This window comes from Palaemon carinicauda, chromosome 44, assembly GCF_036898095.1.
Source record: "Palaemon carinicauda isolate YSFRI2023 chromosome 44, ASM3689809v2, whole genome shotgun sequence".
Taxonomy (NCBI): Eukaryota; Metazoa; Arthropoda; class Malacostraca; order Decapoda; family Palaemonidae; genus Palaemon; species Palaemon carinicauda.
This window is the reverse complement of record NC_090768.1, coordinates 51,952,665-51,978,199: the sequence shown is the minus strand read 5'-3', so window position 1 is coordinate 51,978,199 and position 25,535 is coordinate 51,952,665. Positions and strand designations below refer to the sequence as shown.

General features: G+C 44.0%; 1 protein-coding gene across 1 annotated transcript in view; it reads right to left on the bottom strand.

Moving 5' to 3' along the window:
* Ubqn (ubiquilin) overlaps positions 1–25,535 on the bottom strand; it is a 45,839-nt gene that overhangs the window by 5,746 nt on the left and 14,558 nt on the right. The window contains exons 2-8 of the mRNA XM_068366903.1: positions 16,114–16,195; positions 7,686–8,101; positions 5,335–5,473; positions 3,203–3,322; positions 2,626–2,930; positions 2,303–2,461; positions 93–344 (exon numbers count right to left, since the gene is read on the bottom strand). Coding sequence (XP_068223004.1) covers positions 93–344; positions 2,303–2,461; positions 2,626–2,930; positions 3,203–3,322; positions 5,335–5,473; positions 7,686–8,101; positions 16,114–16,195 — 1,473 coding nt within the window. The remainder of the gene's footprint in view (positions 1–92; positions 345–2,302; positions 2,462–2,625; positions 2,931–3,202; positions 3,323–5,334; positions 5,474–7,685; positions 8,102–16,113; positions 16,196–25,535) is intronic.

Here is a 25,535-nt window from a genome sequence, read left to right as displayed (position 1 = left end):
ATATTTCAACCAAGATACTGTACATTGAAGTATTAATTGCTTTGGAATTACATGATATATACCAACACAAAAGCTTACAATGCAGTACTTACCATTGTGGTCATTAAATTACTAAAGGCATCCGAGCCTGGTACAAGGCCTGGCATAGATAATGGGCTCGAGTTTGAAGTAGAGGTAGTGGTGGAACTAGAAGTGGCTGTAGTGGTGGAATTAGTGGTTGAAGAGGCTGTTGTCGATGGAACAGCAAGGGGAGGCATACTCATACCCAAAGTGTTAAAGAGGCCCGGTGATGTCTGTCTTAACTGTTCAATTCCACTTTGTATTTGAGCCACAGCAGATAATGCCTGATTCAAGAAGAAGAAACGTTGCTTTTACTAATAAATAAATATCCCTGATAATAACACATTAATTATTAAACTATAAACACACTCTTGATATATGCAAAGTTAGTCTGTGTAGACTACTAATAAGTTTTAAAAATGTCTAAATTATATTTTCAATGTGTTAGATAGCCTGATTTGACAGCCGCATAACTAACGTTATTATTCAAGCAAATATTTGCAATATCCTTATTTACAATTTTTAATCATCATTATTTTTCAGTATCATTCTTTCCCCCATTCAAGAACATTCATTGAAATCTCTCTCCAGACAGCCCTCAACTACTTATCTTACTACAGTGGATGCACTAGCAAATACTGTACTTCAAGTACCATGAGATGAAGCAGACATACACTTGGTCAAAATACAGCTACACTAAATTCCAAAGATAGCTATCTATCAAGAAACTTCCCCCAATTTTTGGGGGTAGCCAACATCAGAGAAAAAAAAACAAAAAACAAAAGGGGACTTCCCTTCTCTTCACTCCTCCCAGTGTGACGAGGGATTTAGTCTAGTTTGTTTGGTACTGCTAGGGTCTCATAGCCCACCCTCCCCTTTTATGCACCACAAATGAAGCTTCATATGCTGAATCCCATACTGCTGCTACCTCAGCGGTCACCAAGGCAACTGCAGGAAAGAGCAGGGCCTATCAGAACTGCGTCACAATCGCTCGCCGATCATTCCATTTCTAGCATGCTCTTTTGCCTGTCACATCTATCCTCCCATCACCTAGAGCTTTCTTCACTCCATCCATATACCCAACCCTTGGCCTTCCTCCTGTACTTCTCCTATCAACTCTTGGACTCATCAACTTCTTTATATCCACTCCCGCTGCTAATTCATTTCTCACACCCCTTCTCTCTCTCATTACTTCCTTCCTAACCCTATCTAAGTGAGAGATACGTCAGCCATACTCCTCTGACACTTCATCTCTAACACATTCAATTTCTGTCTCTCCGTCACTTTCATTCCCCACAACTCCGATCTATACATTACTGTTGGTACAATCACTCTCTCATACAGAACTCTCTTTACCTTGATTCCTAAACCTCTTATCTTTACCACTCTTCACTGCCCCCAATACTTTACATCCTCTATTCAGTCTCTGATGTACATCTGCTTCCACTCCACCATTTGCAGCAACAACAGACTCAAAGCACTTAACTGATCTATTTCCTCAAGTAACACTCCATTCAATATGACATTCAACCTAATACCACCCTCCCTTCTTGTACATCTCATAAAATCACTCTTACCAACCTTAACTTTCAACTTTCTTCTCTCACACACTCCCAAATTCTGTAACTAATCAACCCAGCTTCTCCGCCAAGTCTGCAACCAATACAGTATCGTCTGCAAACAACTGATTCACCTCCCACTCATGATCACTTTCATCTATCAGTTTCAATCCTCGACCAAGCACTCAAGCATTCACCTCTCTCAGAAGTCCATCAACAACCAAGGCAACATAACACATGCCTGTCTCAGCCACTTTCTCACGGGAAACCACTCATTCACTTCATTTCCTATCGTATCATATGCTTTACTGCCTATGTATAACCTCTTCACTGTTTGCAACAACCTTCCACCAATTCCACATAACCTCATCATATTTCACATAGCCTTCCTATCAATTCAAGTATAAGCTTTCTCCAGGTCCAAAGCAACATACACCTCATTACTTTTTGCTAAATATTTCTCGCATATCTGACTAACTAAAAATCTAATCCATACATCCCCTACCTCTTCTAAAACCACCCTGTCCTTTTACGATTACATCTTTGTTTTATCCTTCTAGTAAAAAGTTAAATGGGCACCACCAATAAAAAATTTAATAATAAATACCTACTGGCAACGATACAAAGTATTTCAAGAAATTTTTTAACACTCAAAAAGATATTTCTCCATTCAAAAACCTCACCTGTGGATTTGACATAAAATTCTGGATCTCCGGGTTTTGTAACTGGTTTAGAAAAGCCGGTAACATCGTTCGCATCTGCTCCTGGAGAACCGGGTTTCCAGAAAACAATGGATTGGCTCCTATTATCTGTTGTGCCAGCTCTGGATTTGCCATCAAATTCTGTAAAATATGCATACAAGTGAAATTATTTTATTTTATTTTTGTAATACTAACGACAAAATACACTTCTGGTAGTTTGGTACTAATTACTTTTTAAAAACACTTCACAACAAAAATACTTTGAAAAGCTGTCATCATACAACTTGCAAATGTATATTACTAACCTGAAACATAGCTTGTGTGTAGGGAGCATTAATCATAGAGGACATCAACTGGGGATTTTCCATCATTTGTTGCATCAGTGACTGCATTCCTGGACTTTGAAGCATCCCAGTTAGGCCGGGAGTACTACCTACGCCAGACGTACTATTAGTAGTAGATGTGCTTGTGCCAGTTGTACTACTGGTTGCAGCTGTAGGTGTCGGAGATGTGGTGGTGGTAGTCGTCGTCGTGGCATCAGGGGAAGATCCACGAGGTGCCCAAGGATTCGGCATCGGATCACTATTTTCTCTTCCAGCTTGAGCGGCATCTTTAATGATAAAGAAATATGTTGAATAAATACCATAAAATAAAAAATATTTCTGAGAAGAGAGATTTCATGACTTGCTTCAACTTGCAGACCCTAACAACTAATATGATAATTCTCCAGAACTAACAAATACATATGAAGTCCCATTGTAGAAAATAAATATGTATATCTTGCAATTTTCTTCTTCCCTGAGGGAAAGGTGCCGTACCCAAATAAAATAAAAAACTTGATTTACAATGAGGAAAATCTAAACCATTAGAATTAACATTTACCTGCAGCCGCACTATTCCCAACTAAGGACGCAAATGGATTTGAACCAAACTGTTCTTGTGCTGCATTTAACATAGGTTCTTGTATGTCTCTATACATACGTTGTAAAGCGCTATATCCACCTGCGAAATAGAAAAACTTATTAGACTTTCTGGCTAAAAGGTATTATGGAAAGATTCAGATATAAACAATTTCAAATAATCTTAAGCTTTACTGACGGAGCCTGCATAACATCATCCAAAATAACATGGCTACACAAAATATTTAGTCCCCATTTTTCATGATGATTTCTTGCTAGTGAGAGCACCCAACCCTTACTCACTACACTGTACAGCAATGATATTGCTGCCACATTACTAAACAATACAGTAATGAGTGAGAGAAGGATACAAGTAAAATAACATGTTGCATATTTTATATCTTTTACAATAAATCCACAATTTAATTCATTAACTCAGACAAAAGGTTGTCCTTTCAATGACTTTTCAATAAATCAAGAATCACTCGGAAGACCATTTTCTTTTTGCTGCTACACAACTTCCATGGCATTAACTCGTGTAAGGGCCATATCATGTGGTATTATCCAATGTTTAACCATTTTACTTTATAGTTTCCTATATATTTTAGTCTTCGGTCATCATTCAGATGCTTTTACTGCATAAATACAACACATACAGTATATGGAAATACAGTAATGATATTGTCTTCTTCAAAATCTTCGGAAGTTATACTTTTAATGCTTTACTGTATTGTATAAGCACAGCACTTTTAGTACTACAGTATACTTCAACTCTTATGTTCTATTCTTCTTTGTTAAAGTAAATGGCTTGAGCAGAAGGCCATGTCCTGCATAAGGTATGTATCTTTAGCAAAATTCAACAGGTGTAGAGGTTCCTGGAGCAGACTGAAGATGGATACTGATCTGGTGTGAGAGATGCACGGACGAACTATCTTCCCCTACACGGAGTTTTATTACTATGGTGAAAATGCCAGATTCACTTGGGAGGCTGAAAAAAATGCCTTAGAGTTGGACACTATGATTTAGTACCACTTCAAAAGCTTGATTTATTGTACAATAAATTTTTTTTAACTGGTTTCACAACCAATCCTTCAAATAAGTTTGTATTAGGAGAAGGGAGTGTTTAACTTCAATACTAGTAGGGAGGCGACTTTACAGAATCAAGAGAAATACTGCCTAAAACAAATTACCTTACTTCTACATTGCAGCGTTTGACATAGGCTGGGCACTGAAAAGGCCGCTTTAGGGTTTTGTGAATGTAAAAATGCTTCATAAAGGTTGGAGAGGACATTCAAAAGAATGACATTCTAAGTGGTTGGATAAGGGTAACAGTGTTCATGAGTACCAGACCATATCCAATGAGAGCATCACTGCTATCTCTGATGCTGGAGATGATGTTAAAAGGGTTTTTTTCTATCCTACATAAGGCAACAATTGGTTAGGTATTTTACACTGCATGAAAAACATTATCAGGAGAGCATATCCTTAGAATAGGCTTAATTACTCTAGAATTATTCCTCCTTGAATTGTAAATATTTATCTTCTGTGTGTGGGAACAAAACCCAAGGCATTTGTACACTGTTGGTCCAAAAATTGTCTGTTTAGCATTCAGAGTGCATGACTGTTTTGTATTTTATATGACTAAAAGTAAACTCACACAAGTTGTAAAAATGGTTGGCTTACAATACACAAGTGTATGATGCGTAAGTAACATTTTAAACTGTTTGGTCGCTACCTGTACAAAGTATTCTTTAAACACAAATTTCTGCAGAGGATTCCACAGAACTGTCAACCAGATTCCTCCAGTCTAATACCTCTCAAGAGAATTCATGCAAGTTAAGGTAAAACCTGAGGAACGGTATTTAGATCAAGTCAAAGAGCATTGAATTGAAATACCACATAAGGAAAAGGTAGAACATATTCATGGAAGCTAATTGAATTATGTAAAATTATTTAACCGAGGTCCAGGGAAGTCCTGGTCTCAGGATAACTCAGCTATCACCAGTTCCTGAATCAGATCCTCAAGGAATAGCAATGATTCCAAAACATTTATTCATGTAACAAGATACAGCCCTAAAAAAAATTACCCAGAAGGGATATATCTTTCTTACTAACCTGGGATGGATTCAAGATTCGATAGAGCTCTGTCGTGGGACCGCATCAACTCCTGCAACATCGCTGGATTTCTGGCAAGTTCCATAGTTTGACGAAGCATTTCAGGATTATTCAACATGTGGGAAATTTCAGGATTTCGCTGCAAGAAAAAATCAGTAACTCAAGTTAAGTCATAAAATCGTTATGCATATGTAAACTTTTCTATCAATACAAAATACCATTAACCAACACCTAAATTACCAAATAAAATATTGATGGGAAAAGAGAAAAATCCCCAAATCGACAATAATTTCTCAGTACTTGTAAAAAAAAAAAAAAATCAAGTACCTGTACTAAAACAAATCTAATATCTAACATATCAGAGTTACATATTCTAAGAAAAGAAAAATTAACTTGAATGTACAAACCACCAAAACAGAAGAGTTGGAAAATATTCTAATGAACAAAAATTTAGGAAAAATAACAAAACCCAGGATCAAGAAGTAATTAAAAGAAATACAAAGGAATTTAATGTGTCTTAAAGGGCGCAACTCACAACCTCTGCTTCAAATTATAGAAATTCAAATTACTGTATTGCATTTTTGGATAAGACATCTATATTTCACGTTTCAAATATAAATAAAAAAATTTATTCTATTGTTAAACCGTCCTTTTCATGTAGAGTATTTACGCAAGCGCATCTGGTCCCATATTCAAAGCATTTCTGACCAGGGTACCGATTTATGTACTATTTCTTGAAGAATTCCCGAGAGATATATTTATTTTAGGATTCCATACAGAGTAACGCCACCATTTTCCATTATTTCCTGAGTTAAAGATGATCAGTTTTCTTTTAAATACTATGGTATTGAAAATTCTGCCAGTTATGTTCATTGTAATTCTTTGTCTGGTTGTTTATACATTAACTGTGCATGTTATGATTATGCTGAATGATACATTAAGTGTCAGAAACAATAACTAAATATGCCAAAAGAGAAAAATTTGCCCATAAAAACATACAGACGAGAATATACTATGCTAGCCCTGTCCTGCTCATGGCTGCACATTTGGTAAGTGTAGCGTATATATTTATGGATTGGAGGAATTGGCTCACCACACCTTAGTAAATAACTGAAATATGATGATTATGTCCTCATAATTCACAGTGATGAGGAAAATTACCGTTAAAAGCCAATACTTATACAGACTATTCAATCAACCTCTTAAAAAAAAAAATCGTTGAAGGCCGATTTCTCAAAGCATGAAGTTTTCAGAGAAAAACTTCAACTAATTTTTTTAATACTGGTCAATTTTGTCATTCCAATATAAAAATATAAGGATTTTTATAGCGTACAATCTACATTAACTTTAGAAGAAAAAACTTCCTTATGAAAAATAGTCACCTTTGAAAGTGACTTCTATACTTATAAAATGCATATAAAAATAAAAATACTAAGAAGATTTTAAAAGAATTGCACAACTTTTAGTTTACAAAATTCTTTCAAGCAGTTTTTATAAGAAAAAAAATTAAGTAGTTTGAAGTAACCAAAAATAAACATTGTTTTAATAGAGTACAGTCATGGCCCTTATTAATAAAGTGAAAAAAACATTAGATTTACAAATTTAGGGACCAGGGTGCCAAGTGGCATTGGAGAATACAAAAATATAATATGAAATACAAGTTTGAGAGAAATTGAACAGCAACAAGAAGTAAAAGAAGCCTTTATAAAGAGTAGGTGGAAAGACCCTTAAGTAATGCATTTAAAAGAGGAATAAAGAAAAATATTAAAAACTTTATGACTATCAATGCCTCACAAAAATGAAAGAGGCAAGAAGAATCTACTCATGAAAAACATGGCCAAAAACCATCATCAACACTCGGGTCACATCTACCCTATCTAAGGTTAAAACTGTTCTGAAGTCTGCTTGGATTCCCCTTTTAATCTGGTTCTTCTTTTATACTTTATCCTTTGGATTTCTGAGCTTTCCTACAAGTATTCCCTGGAGTATTGCACTCAAGGGCACAAATAAAGAACAAAAACATATTCAGAAAAGGAATAGAAAATGTTAAAAAATACAGAAAATGTGTAAAGACCATTAATAAAAATATACAGAAAAGGAGTTAAAGCATACAGTATGTCACCAAGTATAAAACTACAAAACCTTAAAAAATATAGAACAATACAAGGACCTAAATCAATCAGGTGAAACTCATGTCAGTAAAATATACTATACAAACAAAATAAGCAGATTAAAAGGATTAGCATAACTTTGATATTCTCATAAGAACAAATAATAAGGAACCAACAATGAGATTTCAAAAATGGAAAAACTTTCATTCACAACAACTTATAAATATCTAAAGCACTTACTTCCATTAACTGTTGCATTTGTGGATTAGAAGTAATGATGGCCCTCATGTACTCGGGATTATTCATAAGTTGTTGAACAAATGGGTTATCCATTATCTGTCTCATCATTTCCGGATTGCTTAACATTTCGCGTTGCATTCTCTGTTGCAATTCTTGGAAATTGGGATTCCCTACTCCCATGTTTCCTAAACCACCTAAACCGAGCCCTAACCCACCGAGACCTCCAAGACCGCCGAGGCCAGCGAAACTATTGGCCGTGTTAGCTTGATTGTTTGCGGCAGTGGAGTTATTCTGAATTACTGGTGAAGTAGTGGAAGGGGTAGGACGGTTATTTGGTTGGGCATTGGAACTTCCACCTTTAATAACAAGGTGAACAGTAAGTCCATCTTTGATATTGTGCTGATTTAATTTTTCACCTGCAAGAGACGGAAAGTTTTTAAAAATACCTGAAGTAAAGTTGGACACAAACAAGTTAACAAAAATGTAAGGATTACATACTAGCAAGAATGTTTATAATCAATGCATCTAAGAAAGGTTTATGATTCACAGTTTCCTAAGAATGTATACCTTACACTGTAACACAAGTGGAGTATTGCCTACTGTTACCAATTTTTCATAATTCCACATGAATAGCATTCCCTACCAAAAAAAAAAAATATACATTTGCAAGAGAATCAGTAACATTTCAGATGAAGTAAAAATAATTTATGAAGATTAACATACTCTTCGACATTTTGTTTTCTTAACAAATCAATGATTCAATCTTGGTTAAACTTGCAACCAGAGTTTAAACAGCAGATTTTGTTTTTAGTAACAAACCTTCAATATGGGGCAAGATATCTGGGCTGCCCATGGGGTAGTAATCATAATTCATTCACTATCCTTCCATCGCCAATGGAAAACAATGAAATGTTACACCTGTGTTGACTACAGTGCTATTAGAAGCTGCAATCATCTATTACAGTTGAGGTCTACTAGTAAACCCCTTGCAAATTTTTGTACAGTATCAACAGATAATGCAACACAGAAAGGTGGGAAAAATTAAATTAATAGTTTTGAGGTTCTGATAGTGTTCATTATGCAAAAACTTCATATTGCTTTCTCTGCCTCGTGACGATATTAATGAATATTTAACATGCAATATTTACTTGTCCAAAGCATAGTCGCTAAACTTCATTGGAATTTTTAAGATTTTCGTAACATCCCTTACTTAGTTATTGTCTTTATTTAATACCCACCTCATACTGACTTCATTACAAGATAAAAATATCAAGTTCAAACATATGGCCAATTGGTTGATTAATGTTACAGCTTGAAATGTTCTCCCTTAACACTTCCAAAGTTAATACTGTAAGGTATAAATGAATAGGTACATGTTGAACAAGGTGGCGTACGTATTAGAAAACAAATAATTATGGTAAGCACCATATTTACGGATCCGGATTTTCTAGCAAAGTACTGTACTGTATTTGAAATCCCTCTAAATTATAAAAAATTACCATAGTTATTTTTATATACTGACCTAATAGGGAAGTCATCATATTTATGGGATAGGTACCATTTGGAGATTGAGTATAACCATGAATTTTTTGTAAATAATGCTAACCTTACCATATTTCCATAATATGATATTTCATAAATCTATGGTTGTATGAAAAGGTAAATCTGCCTTCAAATCAATAAATATAAGAATTTTCCTAAATAAAATTTCAAATACCATTAGATAGGACAAGGTTAAAATCTATGACAAATTTTAATGACTCTCATATCTATAGTATAAGACAACTGCTAAATTGCAAAAAAAAAATCTGAACAGACTAGCTTTTACAACAATAGACAACTACAAATGTTTTACTTAATGTATCCTTGGTCACTCAAAATAAATAAAATAATGAAGCCAACATTGTATCCTGGCTTTTCTATATATGTTTCCTAATAGGGAAACCATTTGTTAAACTAGAAAAAATAAATTACATTTAAAATTTACTTGGTATTACATGATTACAAACTTGCGTCCTTTAAAATAGGGACTCACTGGTTAGTAGGTAAGAAGTCTATCCAAAACCAAACTGGTTGGTTATTTTCTTTCCTGAAAATGTCAATCAGACTGATCCCGTACAGGAGAAAAGGAGACGACCCCAGGAAATTCCCATCTGTTTATTACAGAGATGAATAAGGTTGATAGGGGATAGCCTATTCAAGAAGATTAGTATGTGAACAAAGGCGGGATCCCTTCAACAACAAAAAAAGCTGGGTTGACTACACAACAACTTGAACAGCCACAGCCACCAGAGGACCAAGCAAAGTAACTAACTTATAACAGAGTTTGTATTTTTCCTAACATACAAACCCTAATTCTTTACTATAGGAGATATTCTAGCACGAGCTGGAAAATACGGCAGAAAAACCTTAACAAGGTCGTTAACGACCGGACAGGTACTTACCCACCTGTTGGTGTTGGGGGACTGCCGGTCAGTAGCTGCTGTTTACCTTCAATCGGATTCTAGTTAGGAATATCCTAGGGGGCGGCGATGGAGGGAAGATTTGAGTAAAGAATTCGGGTTTGTATGTTAGGAAAAATACAAACTGTTATAAGTTTGACATTTGTTCCTACACAAAATACAAACCCTCATTCTTTACTATAGGAGACTTAGTCTTAAGGCCAGGGTGGCCAAGGAGTACCCTATCTTTAGGGAAGATAGTCCTCAGACTAGACTCTTTTGAAGCAACAATCTTCCGAATTCTTTCTTTGTAGATCCCCAGAATCTCAGTATGACTGAAGGTTTGCAACTTCGTGGAAACAAATGTTTCAGGATGAAGTGGGTCAGGAACATTCGACTCGGACCCCTTCAAACTTAGGATTCCCCCGACCTTGCCAAGGGGAAACCTCGTGACCACGAGTATAACTTATACTCTGTGAGAGGAATCAGATGAGTATCGTACCTTATTTCCATTGGCAAGTCCAGCCGAAACTGGATACAGGCTAGGATCCCCAGATGTGGGGGAGAAGGAGACGAAGTAGATCAAAGGATGTCCTTCTTAAAACCTAGTGTAAACCAGAATCCACAACCAATGGTTACTGTCCCCAGAAAGGGCGTAAGGTAGTATCAGCATCTGTTGACCTGTCACAATAGGCCCTATAAAACGGATGTCTAGAGACCTATGTGTCACGTCGCTCAAATAGTGAGCAGTGAATGTAGATTGGCGCTTCCAGACCCCAACACTTGGGAGACTGAGAAAAAACTCTTGAAATGCCAGAGGGGCAGCCACTCCCCAACTTGATGGCCTCTGGGTCTCCGTGAAAAGACCTCGCCATAACTTTCTTAAGTCAGAAAGAGATGGTATTGCGAGAGATTCCCTTGTTTACCATGTTGAAACAAGGAAGAGATGACGGAGACGTGGTCTGAAAAGTCTGGTGCGCCTCAGATGTTTCTTTGACGCCCTGACTGGCAATAGTAACGACTGGCTTGCATCCTGAGTTACCTAATAAGAGTGGATATTCTCCAAATCTCCCATTGGTAGAAGAAGGATTATAAGTCTAGCCACCCAGCCCGGTACGAAGTTGCGAGACACTTGCCCCCCCCCCCCCCCCATCTCTTAGAATGGGTGGCGTAAGAGACCATGAAGCCCACTGACCCTTTAAGTGGAGGACAGAGGTACGAGGAAGACGGTCTTAAGGTTCAGAGAGTAGTCTGAGGCCCTTAAGGGCAGACTCTTCAGCGAACGTAAGACACGTCACAAGGAGATGGTCTAATCTCAAGTGGGGGCAAGATCACTCCAACACCGAAACAACCAAGGTGATGCCTTCTGAGGCGGAGAGGTCAACCCTTTCTCCGTCTACAAATGAAGATCAAGGCTGTGCAATAGCTTTTAATCGCTGCGACAGAGAAGCTTTCCTCACTGAGGATCAAAAGGAAGTTAGGTAACTACTGATCCTTCCCTTAGATGATCCAATTGCTTCACATAGTCGCTGTTGTAGCGGTTAAGAAGTCCATTGACTTAGCCCCAGCAGTTAGGACTTCTTGTAGGAACTGCCTAGAGTTTGGTTTTACAAGTCCTCGTGGCTCGCAAGGTAGCCGACTGTATCAGACCACGAGTAAGCCAGAAGGGACATTGAAGTCGCTTCCCTTGCCAAAGCTTCTGTGACTGAGAAGAGCCTGGAAGAGTTGAGTGTCTCTTCAAGGATTAGGTTGGTGTGAGCCTCGCCGTGAAGGGATCTAAGAACAGAGGAGAAGGATGACGTCTCTGAACTCGGAGAACAAACCAGGATTAAAGGTCGCTCAAGAAAGGCAGAGGCGAGGGACAGTGACCTTCTTAGTCCTTAAATAGGAGGATTCTAAGTCCCTTGACGGCAGCATTCACGAGGAATCCTCAGGCTGCGCCAATTCCTCGTGTGTAATTACAGGAAAAGGTGGAGACGCGAGTAGCAGACACACCTTATATCTTACCCCTCGTATCTTTCTTATCGAAAGGGGAAGAATGGTAGGAGTCGGAGTGTCTGGAGGTAAAGGCGCAGACTGCTGACGAGTCGGAATGCTCTGTCATAAAAGTAAACTCTTAATGACGATGATCGCGTGCATAGCGCTAATTGCGCGCGTGCACGGACACTGTGCTAATTGTTTGCCGAGCCCGACTACTCGCATAACTGAAACTCGAAGGTTCCAAGTCGTGAGAACTTGAAAGTCCAACGCGACAAGGCCCGAAGGACTCCTAAGGTCATGAGAACCCGTAGGATAAACATGACCAATTGTTCTCCCGAAGGAGAATGTCGTTACTTACAAGGCTCTCGCTCCGCCCCTGGAGGCAGAGCAAAAGGCGTAAGAGGGAGGAGCGTAGATCAGTAAACTCCTACAAGATTCTCTCATGAAGGTAGGAGGTTTCTCCCTAAGGAGATCGCCTAAAACAAGCTTTCTCCCTGCCCTATGGGGAAAAGCGTAGGCGAATTAACTTTTTCTCTCTCAACGAGGGAAAAGTTTTCCCCGAAGGAAGGGTTTGCAAAGGCCAAATTCCTTCCTTCTCTATGGGGAAACTCGTAGGTTTAATAATTTCTCTCTAGCGAACGAGGGAGAAGTCCTCCCGAAGGAGGACATCGCCTAAGGCAAATTTTCTCCCAGATCTATGGGAAAAAAGCATAGGCGTAATAATCTCTCTCTCACGGACGAGAGGGAAGTTCTCCCGAAGGAGGACATCGTTAAGACAAGTTTCCTCCTAGTTCTAGGGAAAAAACCTAGGCGTAAAAAACTTCCTCTCGTGAACGAGAAAGGAGTCCTCCCGAAGGGGACTTGGCCTAAGGCGAGCTTTCTCCCAATTCATGGGGAAAAAAGCCTAGGCTTAATAATCCCTCTCGCGAACGAGAGAGAAGTTCTCCCAAAGGAGAACATTGCTTAAGCTTTCCCCCAGTTCTATGGGAAAAAAGCGAAGGCGTCAGAAGTTCTCCCGAAGGAGAACATTGCCTAAGGCAAGCTTTCCCCCAGTTCTATGGGAAAGAAGCGAAGGCGTAAAAATTTCTCGCGAGCGAGCGAGAGAAAAGTTCTCCCGAAGGAGAACATTGCCTAAGGCTAGCTTTCCCTCAATTCTATGGGAAAAAAGCGAAGGCGTAACAGCCTCTCTCTCGCGAACGAGAGAGTAGATCATCAGAAGGAGGGCATCGCCTAAGGCAAGTTTTCTCCCAGTTTACGGAAAAAACGTAGGCGAAAAGATCTCCTCTCGTGAACGAGAAAGAAGTCCTCCCGAAGAAGGACATCGCCAAAGCCCAGCATACTCCCAGGGAGAAGTTCCCCCCCGCAGGAGGCATAAGCCGTAGACTTGCTTTTCCCTAGCTACAGGGGAGAAAGCACAGTCGTCGGGGACGAGATAGCAGAGGTAAAACTCATTGAGCTGTTTGCAACTCCTTACGAAGGAGGGAAGGTTGCTGACTGTTTGAAGTGGGAAAGCTTTCCCTCGGAAGGGGAAAGGAACTTTCACGCAACCCAATTCCGAGGAAGATTATCACTCCCTCATAAGAGAAGGATCTCTAATCCCTGGAGGCGAACCTCCCGTCAGCAATCTGAGTTCCCAATAAGTTGATCAAGTTGCAGGTTGACAGCGAGTGTTACCTCATAACATGACTTTTCCGTTCTGCCCTCAACCGAAGAGAAGAAGGGAGAGAACCCCTGCATCTTCTTTCGAGGATTCAGAGATACTCGAAATCCTTAACTCAATAGGGAGCAAAGGAATTAAGGAGGTTGTCCTGTCTGAGACTCGGGAGCGAAGGATTGACCCCGCGAGTGCATGATCGGAAATTTGCGGGTGTAACGCTAATTCCGTGCGAACACCTGCGTGACTGGGGTCTAAAGACTCTGCCATAAGAGTAAAACTCCTGATCGTTATGGGCGTAGTGTTGGATGGGCGTACGCGAACACTCCGCGTGACAAGAGTCCGCAGACACTCTGACCTAAGAATAACGCTCTTGATGACTTGTGTCACGAGAACCCGAAGGTTCAGCGTGATCGTGCGTGACCCTAGAGGTTGTGTTGCGAAAACCCGAAGGATCAGCGTGAACATACGAGCCCTTAGAGTTACAACGGGAAAACAAAAGTCTCCCTTGTCACGAGACACCGAAGTGTCAGCGAGACTAAATGCACGAAAACCCAAGGTTTCAGCAACTAGCTGTGAACAAACGAAGGGATAGCGCATCGGAAAACCGAGGTTTCCTTGTCACGAGACCCCAAAGGGTCAAAGATCGCTAATTCAAAGGAAAGAGCAATCTCTCTGGAGATAGAAAGAAAAGCAAGGAGAAGAGCTCTATCTGACTTTTCTAGAGCGGACGGAGACCCTCAAACTAATATGCGAAGAAGAGGGTTCGAGGTTAGGACATGCTTTTCCCTTGGCCTTTCTCCTGTTTTCTTAAATGAACCCTCGCACGACGACGACTGCGAGGCAGAACGATGAGAGGCAGGAAGTCTCGGTGAGAGACAGAAGGCAAGAAAGAGCGATAATGATAATGTCTCTTCCTATTTCGCCTATCTCTTCGGTGACCGAAGTAACGGTACCGTCTCAATAAGAGAGTGTGATGATCGGCGGCCTTGCCTTTCCCCTCTGTTCTCAGCCGAAGAGGAGAAGGGCTGAACCCCTGGGTCTTCTTCCGAAGTTCTCGCGAAGTCCATATTCTGTAATTCATTAGAAAGTACGGGAATGGGTGCTAAAACGTGAGCGCTCGGAAGTTTGACGCACGGGAGTGCTCTCTCTCCGATGATACTAAGCGACGGCGAGAAGAAGTTCACTCTCGATGTACGGGGTGACAACTGGCACCGGGAAAAACACACTTTTAGCACCAGGAGCCAACTTAAAGGGAGTAAGGAGTGACACCTTCAGATGCCAGAGCTTTTTACGCTAGCATTGGTGTCATAGGACGAGCTTATGCAGCCCTTAGCGGTGGGGGGCATCATTAGGGTCAAAGACACTTGGAACACACTAACCACACCTTATACCACTGGTGTCACCAAGGTTGACACTGGCACTGGGTACTCCAGGCTAGAAGTAGCCTTAGCTACCAGCTCCCCTAACAAAGTCATAGAAGGCCTACCTGAAAGATTTAAGGAGACCCAAACCTTCCTTGAGTCAAAACTTATCGTTAGCAGTCTGCACAGAAATGGGAGAAGAGCCTCCACTCTCCAATGGGGTGCAGCGATTACTGAGGAGACCTCACATGCCACCAGAACCTGAAAATCCCCAACATGACCCCTAGTTCCCGACACATACTCCTGGGGACGTAACTAGGGGCATATGCACAGGAGCAATGATGGAAGGTGTACTCAATTAGAGGACAGAAGAGGCAAGACTTCTTTGGTATATTCTTGGACATTACTAAGAAAGACCTTGGAGAAGGCTTAGCTCTATTCCTCCCACCGAGGGTATACGTCTCCCACTGCACAGGAGGCCATGACCAAAACTCGGCACGCGGGGATGATGTGAACATTCCAGACTCTTACAAAATGCACAGAGTATGTGAATCTACAGCAGGTTTAGTCATAAACAAGTTGCAACAGCCATAATTACTTCACATCCATCAAAATCACAAGCCAGCATTCAGTTCCAGCAAGAAAAGAAAGTTTAACAGTTCAGTTAAGGGTATAAAAGTATATACAGTATGTACTCGTGGCTGAAAACAAAAGTGCTGAACTTCCAACAGGTGGAGGGGTGGGGCTTCTCGCCCAAGCTCACCATCTGTCGTTAACTATCTTGTTAAAGATTTCATTGGCTATTCCAGCCCACGCTGATAACATATTCCCTATTTAAAGGCAGAAAGGTTTATATACATGTAGAAACAAATACGGAATATACAGGCAATGATATTAATATAATTAGAAGCCATAGTGATGCTTATCACTTGTTTGCATACTTTAATACTCAATTATTTTGGCTTTGATCTAACACAGAAAGTACTTACCATCTTTTAATATCTTCCCCGCAAAGATAAGGCAAACTTGTTCTATAGAAGAACTGAATTTCTCGCTAACCATTTCACGCAACTGAAAAGGAAGGATGGAAAATTATTTAAAAAGATTAAGATCATGTAATATTAGCCTAAAAGATTACCAAAGATGAAATTATCAAATAGTGTTAGATAAAATATTAAGAAATTATGATAAATTACTGTACAACATTCTAGCCGTAAAATGGCACTACAGTACCACAAAAAAGTCAGGTTACCAAGTTATAGATTCTGCTATCCAATGCATAATTCCCGAATATGTACGTAAAGGCAAAGTTGGCTTTAAGAATCTTAATCAAAATTAAAGTATTGTATCAAGTAAACTTTAAAGATTTTTCATAAATAATGTTTTTCCAAGACACTTTATAATTTTCATACAAACCTGTCTACATCATAAATGGTATCTCAAGTCACACCAAGAATACTAATCACAGAGAAGAGCCCGCAATTATGCGCAAGCCCAGAATCGACCAAGGCACTATTCTGGAGGTCTTATTTATGTTGCCCCTTAAAAGTTCACGACCATGGCAAAGAGAAATGGATACGTAGAAACAATATAAATGCGCCCATACAAAAAAAATGTCTTGTCATAAAAACATTGCTTGTTCATGCGAAGTTGTTAATCAAAGTCCATGAATAACTATTTAAAAAGGAAAACATTTAGGAGGTAATCCTGAATAGGAAAGAAAGGAAGTGCAGCTTATGATACCTTACTCATAGACTACAACAAAATTTTGGGTTTGAAGTACAGGTGTTTAAAGCAATTGGTCGGACGCAGCACAAGAAAGTAGAAGGTAGGAACTCCAAGTAATGGGCACCATGGAAAAAAACATGATAAATTCGTAGATAATTTGTATTTTTCCTAATTATACAAACCTTAGCTATTTAAAGTGGGGGGTAATTACTTTCGCGTAGCTGAAAGGACGAGCCATAAAATTTTAACGAGGGATTATCACCCCATTGCTAGTTAGCGGAGGGTAGGGAGGGTAGCTAGCTACCCTCCTCCCTCACACACCTGTGTTGTAGCTCCACTTTTGCTTAGAGGTAGGACTTCATGGGGGACAGGGCTGGCGGGCAAGTTTGATTAAATAGCTAAGGTTTGTATAGTTAGGAAAAATACAAATTGTCTACGAATTTGTCATTTGTTCTGTAACTGGAATACAAACCACGCTATTTAAAGTGGGTGACTTAACTCTTAGGAAGGATGGAACAAGTCCCAGCCATACTGGCTTTTGGCTTTGCCTGGGGACTCTATCAGAGTGTGTCAGCACCCAACAATAAAGAGTCCCTGCACCTCGCTCGCACCTTGCTATTCAAGGGCTGCGGCCTACGTAAGATGTGTGTGAAGGAATATGTGTGACTCGTCCTAAGAAGTTGACCTGAAGTTCTTTAGATAGAAACTTAAGGCTAGGACTCTCCCAATACCACCTCGTCAGGGTATGGGGGCGCGACAGTATTAACTTAATACTAGGAACAAAAGGGAACATGGTTTACCTGCAGAGGTTTGAGGTCAGCTGTGCAGACAACCCAGGATGCTGCTTTCCCCAAGAGAGGGGAGGATGAAGAAAAGAATAAGGGCCAGGCATACCTTTTCAGTCATGCAGACTAAAACTGGGTAACAATGCCCTCAACCCTCTGCTACTTGTCCATTAAGGAGCCTGAGGTTTAAACCAGCTGTTGTGCAGCCACCACAGGGCCGATAGAGAACGTATCGAGCCTCCAGTGGGTCACGTCTTGCAGGTAGTGGGCTGTGAAGGTCGTTTGACGCTTCCACCCCCCTGCTTGCAGAACCTGCGTCACTGAGAAGTTTTTCTTCAAGGCCAGGGAGGTAGCTACTCCCCTGACATCATGAGCTCTCGGGCAACGTGACGGAGGAGGGTCAGGATTCAGGGACAGATGGATGGCCTTGCGAATCCATGCTGAGATGGTGTTCTTGGTAACCCTCCTCTTCCTTCTCCCAGTGCTGACAAACAAAGCCCGCACTTGGGGACGAACTGCAGCTGTTCTCTTCAGGTATAGCCTCAGACTCCTTACTGGGCACAGTAGGAGATGGTCTGGGTCATCTGTTACGGAATGAAGACTCGAAATCCGGAAGGAGTCGAAGCGAGGGTCCGGCACTCCCAGATTCTGAGTCTTAGCAATAAACTCAGGGACGAAGCTGAACGTTACCTCCCCCCATCCCTTTGAATGGGCGATGTCATACGAGAGACCATGAAGTTCGCTAACTCGCTTGGCTGACGCCAAAGCTAGTAGGAACACCGTCTTCCAAGTCAGGTGGCGATCTGAAGCCTGGCGTAATGGTTCGTAGGGAGGTCTCTTAAGAGACCTGAGGACTCGAACCACGTTCCATGGAGGAGGTCTCACTTCCGACTGAGAGCAGGTAAGTTCATAACTATGTATGAGTAAGGAAAGTTCTAGTGAAGAAGAAATGTCCACTCCTTTGAGCCTGAAGGCAAGACTTAAGGCTGAGCGATAGCCTTTCACTGCCGAGACTGAAAGGCGCATTTCTTCTCGCAAATACAAGAAAAACTTCGCTATTGCTGGAATAGTGGCATCGAGTGGAGATACCCCTTCCACGACACCAACCACAGAAAACTCTCCATTTCGCCTGGTAGACTCCTGCATATGACTTTCGCAGGTGTCCAGACATCCTTTCCGCAACTTGTTGCGAAAATCCTCTCTCTGCGAGGAGATGCTGGATAGTCTCCAGGCGTGAAGTCGAAGCGAAGCTACGGCTTTGTGAAAGATGTTGGCGTGTGGTTGTTTGAGTAGCTCGTGTTGTGGAGGGAGTTCTCTCGGAGGCTCCGTAAGGAGTTGCAGAAGGTCCGGAACCATTCCCCGTGATGCCACAGCGGAGCTATGAGAGTCATCAAGAGGTTAACCGATAGTCTGGTCTTGTTGAGTACCCTCCTCATCAGACAGAACGGGGGAAAGGCGTATACGTCGATGTTGTCCCACCGTTGTTGGAAAGCATCTGGCCAGAGCCTTGGGGTCCGGGACTGGGGAACAGTACAGCGGCAGTTTGAAATTCAACGCTGTCGCGAACAGATCCACAATCGGGGAACCCCACAAAGTCAGGACTTTGTTGGCTACTTGACGATCCAAAGACCACTCGGTACTCACTATCTGAGATGCTCTGCTCAGACTGTCAGCGAGCACATTCCTTTTGCCCGGAATGAAGCGAGCCAAAAGTGGAATCGAGTGGAAGATGGGATAGCTGTTCTGAAAAGGTACCTCCCTGCTTGTTGATGTAAGCCACTACTGTGGTGCTGTCGCTCATCACCACCATGGAGTGACCCGCCAGGTGCTGTTGGAACTGTTGAAGGACCAGAAAAATGGCTTTCATTTCTAGCAGATTTATATGGAGGCACTTTTCTGATTCTGACCACAGGCCTGAGGTCCTGTGGTTCAGAACATGGGCCCCCCACCCTTTCTTTGAGGAATCCAAAAACAGCATCAAATCCAGGGGGAGGGCGATAAGATCCACTCCCTTTCATAGGTTCTCGTCTGCCACCCACCACTGAAGGGCCGTCTGTTCCACGAGACCCATAGGGATCAAGACGTCCGGGGAATCGTGTCCTTGACTCCACCGGGACTTGAGTCGCCATTGCAGAGATCTCATTCTGAGGCGACCGTTGGGAACTAGACGGACCAAGGATGAGAGATGGCCTTGGTGACATAACCACGATTGGGCTGGGAGTTCGCCTCGTCTGAGGAAAGGACTTGCGACCTTCCTCAGCCTTGCTATCCTGTCGTCTGATGGGAAGGCTCTGTGGAGATTGGTGTTCAATATCATGCCTAGATATACCAGTCTTTGGGAAGGAAGCAGAGAAGACTTCTCGAGATTTACCATGATCCCTAGATCTTGGCAAATTCCCAGAAGTTTGTCTCGGTGTCGAAGAAGGGTCGACTCCGAGTCTGCTAAGATCAGCCAGTTGTCCAGATAACGGAGGAGACGGATGCCGATATTGTGTGCCCACGAAGATATCAGGGTGAACACTCTGGTGAAAACCTGAGGTGCTGTGGAGAGACCGAAGCACAACACCTTGAACTGATAGATCTTGTTGTCTAGGCTGAATCTTAAGTACTTCCTTGAAGACCGATGGATTGGGATCTGGAAGTATGTGTCCTTCAGATCCAGTGTGCACAGGAAGTCTCGCGGTCTCACTGCGAGTCTGACCGTGTCTGCTGTCTCCCTGCTGAACGGGGTCTGCTTGACAAACCTGTTCAGAGCTGAGAGGTCGATGACTGGTCTCCAGCCTCCAGACGCCTTCTTTACAAGAGTCGACTGTAGAAGCCTGGGGACCCGTCGACGACCTCTTGGAGAGCGTCCTTCTTCAACATGGTCTTGACTTCTGCCCAAAGGGCTTGCCCTCTTGCCGATCCCATGGCAAGAGAGCTCAGCGACACTGGATTCGCTGTCAGGGGAGGAAGAGATGTTATGAACGGGACGCGATATCCTTGGCTGATCACGGAGATCGTCCAGGAATCGGCCCCGAGTTGCTGCCACCTGTTCGCGCAACTTTGAAGGCATCCCCCCACTGGTGGACATGCGGGGGGACTGGCAATCCTAGCGTTTGCGGCCTCGGCCACTCCCCCTTGGATTCTTTCCTCCTCTGGAGGACTTCTTGCCTCTCCTGTCCTTGACAGGAAAGGGCTGTTTGGACACCGCTGCCTTTGCTGCTGTTGCCGGTTTTGTCGTCTTTGCAGGGCGAGGTTGTTCGGGTGCTGGAGGCTTATAGGGCTATGATGTTAAAGCCCTCTGGAGGAGGGAGTCCTGGTTGGACTTCCTCCACCTCTCAGCTGCCTGCTCTACATCTTTCGGCTCAAACAGGCTACTCCCAAAAGGGAGGAATGTCCGAGCTTACTGACCTCAGTGTTGGGGACCTTCGAGTTGAATCTTTCAGACACTGTATCACGACGTTTCAGGATAGTGTTAGCCCAAAAGTTCGAGACTTGGTGGGCCAGAAACTCGATGGTACGAGTGCCTGAAAGAAGGAAGGTCTCCAAGGCCTTCCTGGTACTCTCCTTAGACAAGTCTTCGGATCGTATCAGGATGCCAAGAGATCCCAGCCAGATATCCAGCCACGAAGTGGCCTGCATGGCACACTTCGCTACCTTCTCCTGGCAGAGAGTCTCCGAGGCCGAGAACGACACTGGCCGGTTGGAGTCTCTCTCGAGAGGGACTCCCCTGGAGAGCTCTTCCACCGAGTGGTGGAGGGGAAGAGCTAAACAGGACTCCTCGATGATTTCAAAGTACCTCCTTTGATGGACACGAGGAGGTGGGAGGAGTTTGTTTCCGGCGCTGGAATGGCTGGAGGAGGCTAGCTCGGAGAGCTGGCTCTCGACCTTATCTCTGGCACTCTTGACCTCTTGGGACCAGGGCAAAGCCGCGCTGGTTTTAGGGGGCTTTTGAGTACCAAACACTTGGTCCAGAACCGTGTCCTTGCCCTCTCGAGGAGGAATCGCCGGATCCGAAAACCCGTTAAGGTTCCTCATCAGAGGCAAAACTTGCCAAAAGGCATGCTCCGACTCCTGCGGCTCTCCTCCTGATGGACTAGCAGCAAGGTTTCCAGTCCCCAAAGGCTCTTCTTGGGGGGACTCGTGGACGTTCTCCGCGGGCTTAGCTGGTTCTGGTCTGATCCTCGACGAAGATTTCAGAACCGTCTTGGAGTCCTTTGACTCCCTCCTGAAATGCAGGATTCCAACAAAGATGGTGAGGGGCTCTTCTCCGCCACCACCCGAGGAGACTTCTCGGCGCGAGGTGGGGTTTCTCCCATTGGTGCGATGGGAGAACGCCTCACCTCACGAGAATCCCGAGGACGGAAAACCCTCGTCCACGGGGGATGGAGAGAAAGTCTGGGGAGGGGAAGGAGCCTTCCTCGACGGTTTCCAAGGAACCAGTTTCGCCCTTGGAGAAGTAACCACGTCATCCACTCCTCTCTTCCTCTTCAGGGGGGCCGAGATAGCCGCTGATTTGAGGCCTAGTTCAGAGAAGGCGGGCTTGAAAGCCTGCGCAACCACTCTGATCAAGGGCCCAAACCAGGGCAGCTGACTATTGTCAGAGACACCCTCTGAAGGGAAGGGGATCGTAAGATCCCTAGGAGTGGAAACTACAACTGGGTCTGCCTGAAAAGAAGAAGCTGTAGAAGAGATCCTGGACCTGTCCGGAGATTTCCCTCCCTCCAGTGGGCGCGCTATCCTGCACTTACCGGGGGGGGGGGGATGAAGATGACCTGACGCGTACTGCCAGATCCTGTGTGGCCACGCGCTGTGGTTTGCGCTGGGCATCACACTGGGAATCGCGCTCGGGCGATAAGCCATTGCCAAGCTCGGGAGGCAATTGCGCGAGCGAGGGAGCGCAAGGGCGAGCAATGGCGAGCGTTAGCGCGTAGGAGAGTTCGCGCGTTGGCGAACGATGGCGCGCAGGAGAAGGAGCTCGTGGGCGCGCAGGCGACAGGGCGCGTAGGTGTCAGGGCACGTGGGCGCGTAGGTGACGGGGCGCGTAGGTGACGGGGCGCGTTGATGCGTGTTCCGGAGACCTCGGATGGAGTACAGCCACAGGATGATGAAGGGCCCTTAAGGGCGAAACCGTAGGGCGCGTGCGTGCAGGGGGAATATCCCTAGCACGCGGGCGTGCAGAAGGGCGCTCATCAGGAACCGAAGTTCTGGCAGTGGGCGTGTGGGCGTGCGATGGAGACTGCTGGCGATGGTGCGTAGGCAAGGGATGGCGAGCAGGCGAGGTCTCATGGGGAGTCGGCGATCGTGGAGGAGAGCGCTGGCGAGCAGGAGAGGAAGAAGGTTTCTCCTTGGAGCCCTGATCCAAAGATCGAGGGCGAGCAGGCGAGCGATGACGAGCAGGAGAGCGCTGGCGCGCAGGAGAGCGCTGGCGCGCAGGAGAGCACTGGCGCGCAGGAGATCGCTGGCGCGCTGGAGATCGCTGACGAGCAGGAGATCGCTGACGAGCAGGAGACCGAGGGCGTCCATGGCGTGTATCAGGCCGAGGGCGCACAGAGGTCCGTGGGCGCATTGTCTCTGGAACTGCAGGCCGAACAGGAGATTGTGGGCGTGCAGGAGGGCGCTGGCGAGATGAGGCAGCAACCTGTGAGCGTTTGCGCGCAGGCGAACGTTGGCGCACAGGGAAAACCTGGCGCTTAAGGGACTTGCACACAATGTGTGAAAGCCCTTTTGCCCCGAAGGGACCGGTGCCCATTTGAAAACGGGATGAGTGGGCGCCCAACGCGCATCAGCAGCCAGGAAAGGTGAAGGCAGGTCAGCAGGTCTGGCAGGCGTAGGAGATCGCGAACGATCTGCGGAGAGGTCCAGGTCCAAGGAAGAAGCAGGAACGGTAGCTGAAGGACGAGGTTCCTCTGCGGGGGACTGCGAGGATGAAGATCCGAAGAGGCGCCTCCTAACACCCTTGTGAGGAGAAGGAAGACCTCGGCGACGAAGAGGAAGGCGAGCCTTACGTCGGATGCGTCCTCTGGGAGCAGCAGGCAAACCATCGGCAGTCCTCCGAAGAGGAGTCTCTGTCAGTGAACTCCCCCGGGGGGGAGAATCACCCGCAGGAGAGACCGTTGGACTTAGATCCTCCCTCGAAGGATGTTCGGAGGGGGGAGCTAAGCCTTCAGCTACAACAGGAGCAGGGGTTTGAACACTCTCATTGGAAGCGTCTGCCACAAGAGCCTCGACAATAGACAGAGGGTCAACCTCTGCTACCGCCGGTGACTGTTTGACAGCTGCTCCCAACCTGATCATGTCAAACAGGGCTTCCTTGGAGGGCGAACCCTGAAGCCCCAAGGAAGCCCAAAGCTGCAAAAGATCATCATTAACAGGAGAAATAATTAAACCCTCCCCCGGGGGAGGAGGAGGAGCTGCCTCGCTATGGGAGGCAACTCCCTCTCCCAAACCCCGAGATCGGTCAACAACATTACGGCCTACGCTACAACTCGATGGCCTCTCACGCGAGGCCGACCAAGTGGAAGCTTTGAAGTAGGTTTGGACTACGGAAGAAGAGTCCTTAGGATTTTCCTTCTTCAAAGCAACCTTTGAAGGAGAAATATCCCGTCAGGACTTTTTCTTCCGGCGCCGAGAAAACCTCTCCCACTGGGCGGTAGGCCACTCCCTACATTCCATCACTCCCTACATTCCATACAAACATTATCACTTTCACACCGCTGACCCCTACAATAAGGACATAAGGTGTGAGGATCCGTCTCGATGGAAGACATGAAGGTCCCACAGGGGCGGTCAGGTAACCCAGGGCACTTCCGCATCGTAGAGGCCAACTTCACAACACTGAGAAAAAGAAAGAAAAAGCAATGATTAATGGCTGTCAAAAAGGCGAGGGTGAAGGCGGACACGTCAGATCACCATCCGAGCCAAAGTAAAAGTGGAGCTACAACACAGGTGTGTGAGGGGGGAGGGTAGCTAGCTACCCTCCCTAACCCCCGCTAACTAGCGGTGGGGTAATAATCCCTCGTTAAAATTTTATGGCTCGTCCTTTCAGCTACGCGAAAGTAATTACCCCCCCCCACTTTAAATAGCGTGGTTTGTATTCCAGTTACGGAACAAATTACTAAATGCTCTAGATCACAAAATAATGAGGGAACACTACATAAAGATAAGGTAAATGCAATACAGTCATACCATACCATTGGCCTATTTGCATTTTGCAGATGGTGAGATTATCAGTATCATTTTAGTAATAAGGTTAGCTTTAGCAGTCTTCTCACTGCATCAATATTATTGCGTTTCTTGTCCAACATGATCAACGCGCTTCCCGAGGTTCTTGCTTAACTTTACCTACCCAGTAGGCCACAGCACAACACCATTCCAAAGCCTCAGTAATTAAAGATCTTGCGTATACAGTACTGTACATCCTTTATTCACTCCCAATGTTCAACTTTAGCAATGACCCCTAGGAAATTCATCTTCCTCATAGCGACATTGAAACTAAAAGTAGAGATGCTGAATGAATGTAAGGAAGGTTATGTCGTATGTCGCCATGAGTCAAATGTACCACATGAAAGAGTACTCTCAAGTTTTCTTGAAAGAGTTGAGTGGCCAACATTATTACAGCCACCATAAATAAAGTGCACCACACAGTGCTGCTTAGCACGTAGCAATGGTTGGAACCAAGTCAGTGATCCAGGAGAGCGGGTAAGTCTCTTCAAATATTTAAAATCTTCTCCTTGTATAGTTGAGGAACCCAGATCTAGCAACAGTGAAACCTCTTTACCTACACCACCTACTCCTTTCCAAGCCAGCAAAGGATGGTTTGAAAAAACTAGAAGAGGATTTGGGTGAGAGCATTGATGGACCATGAGGCAGAGATACAAGCCATGCAAGTGTGAAATATGGATAAAACAGGTTAA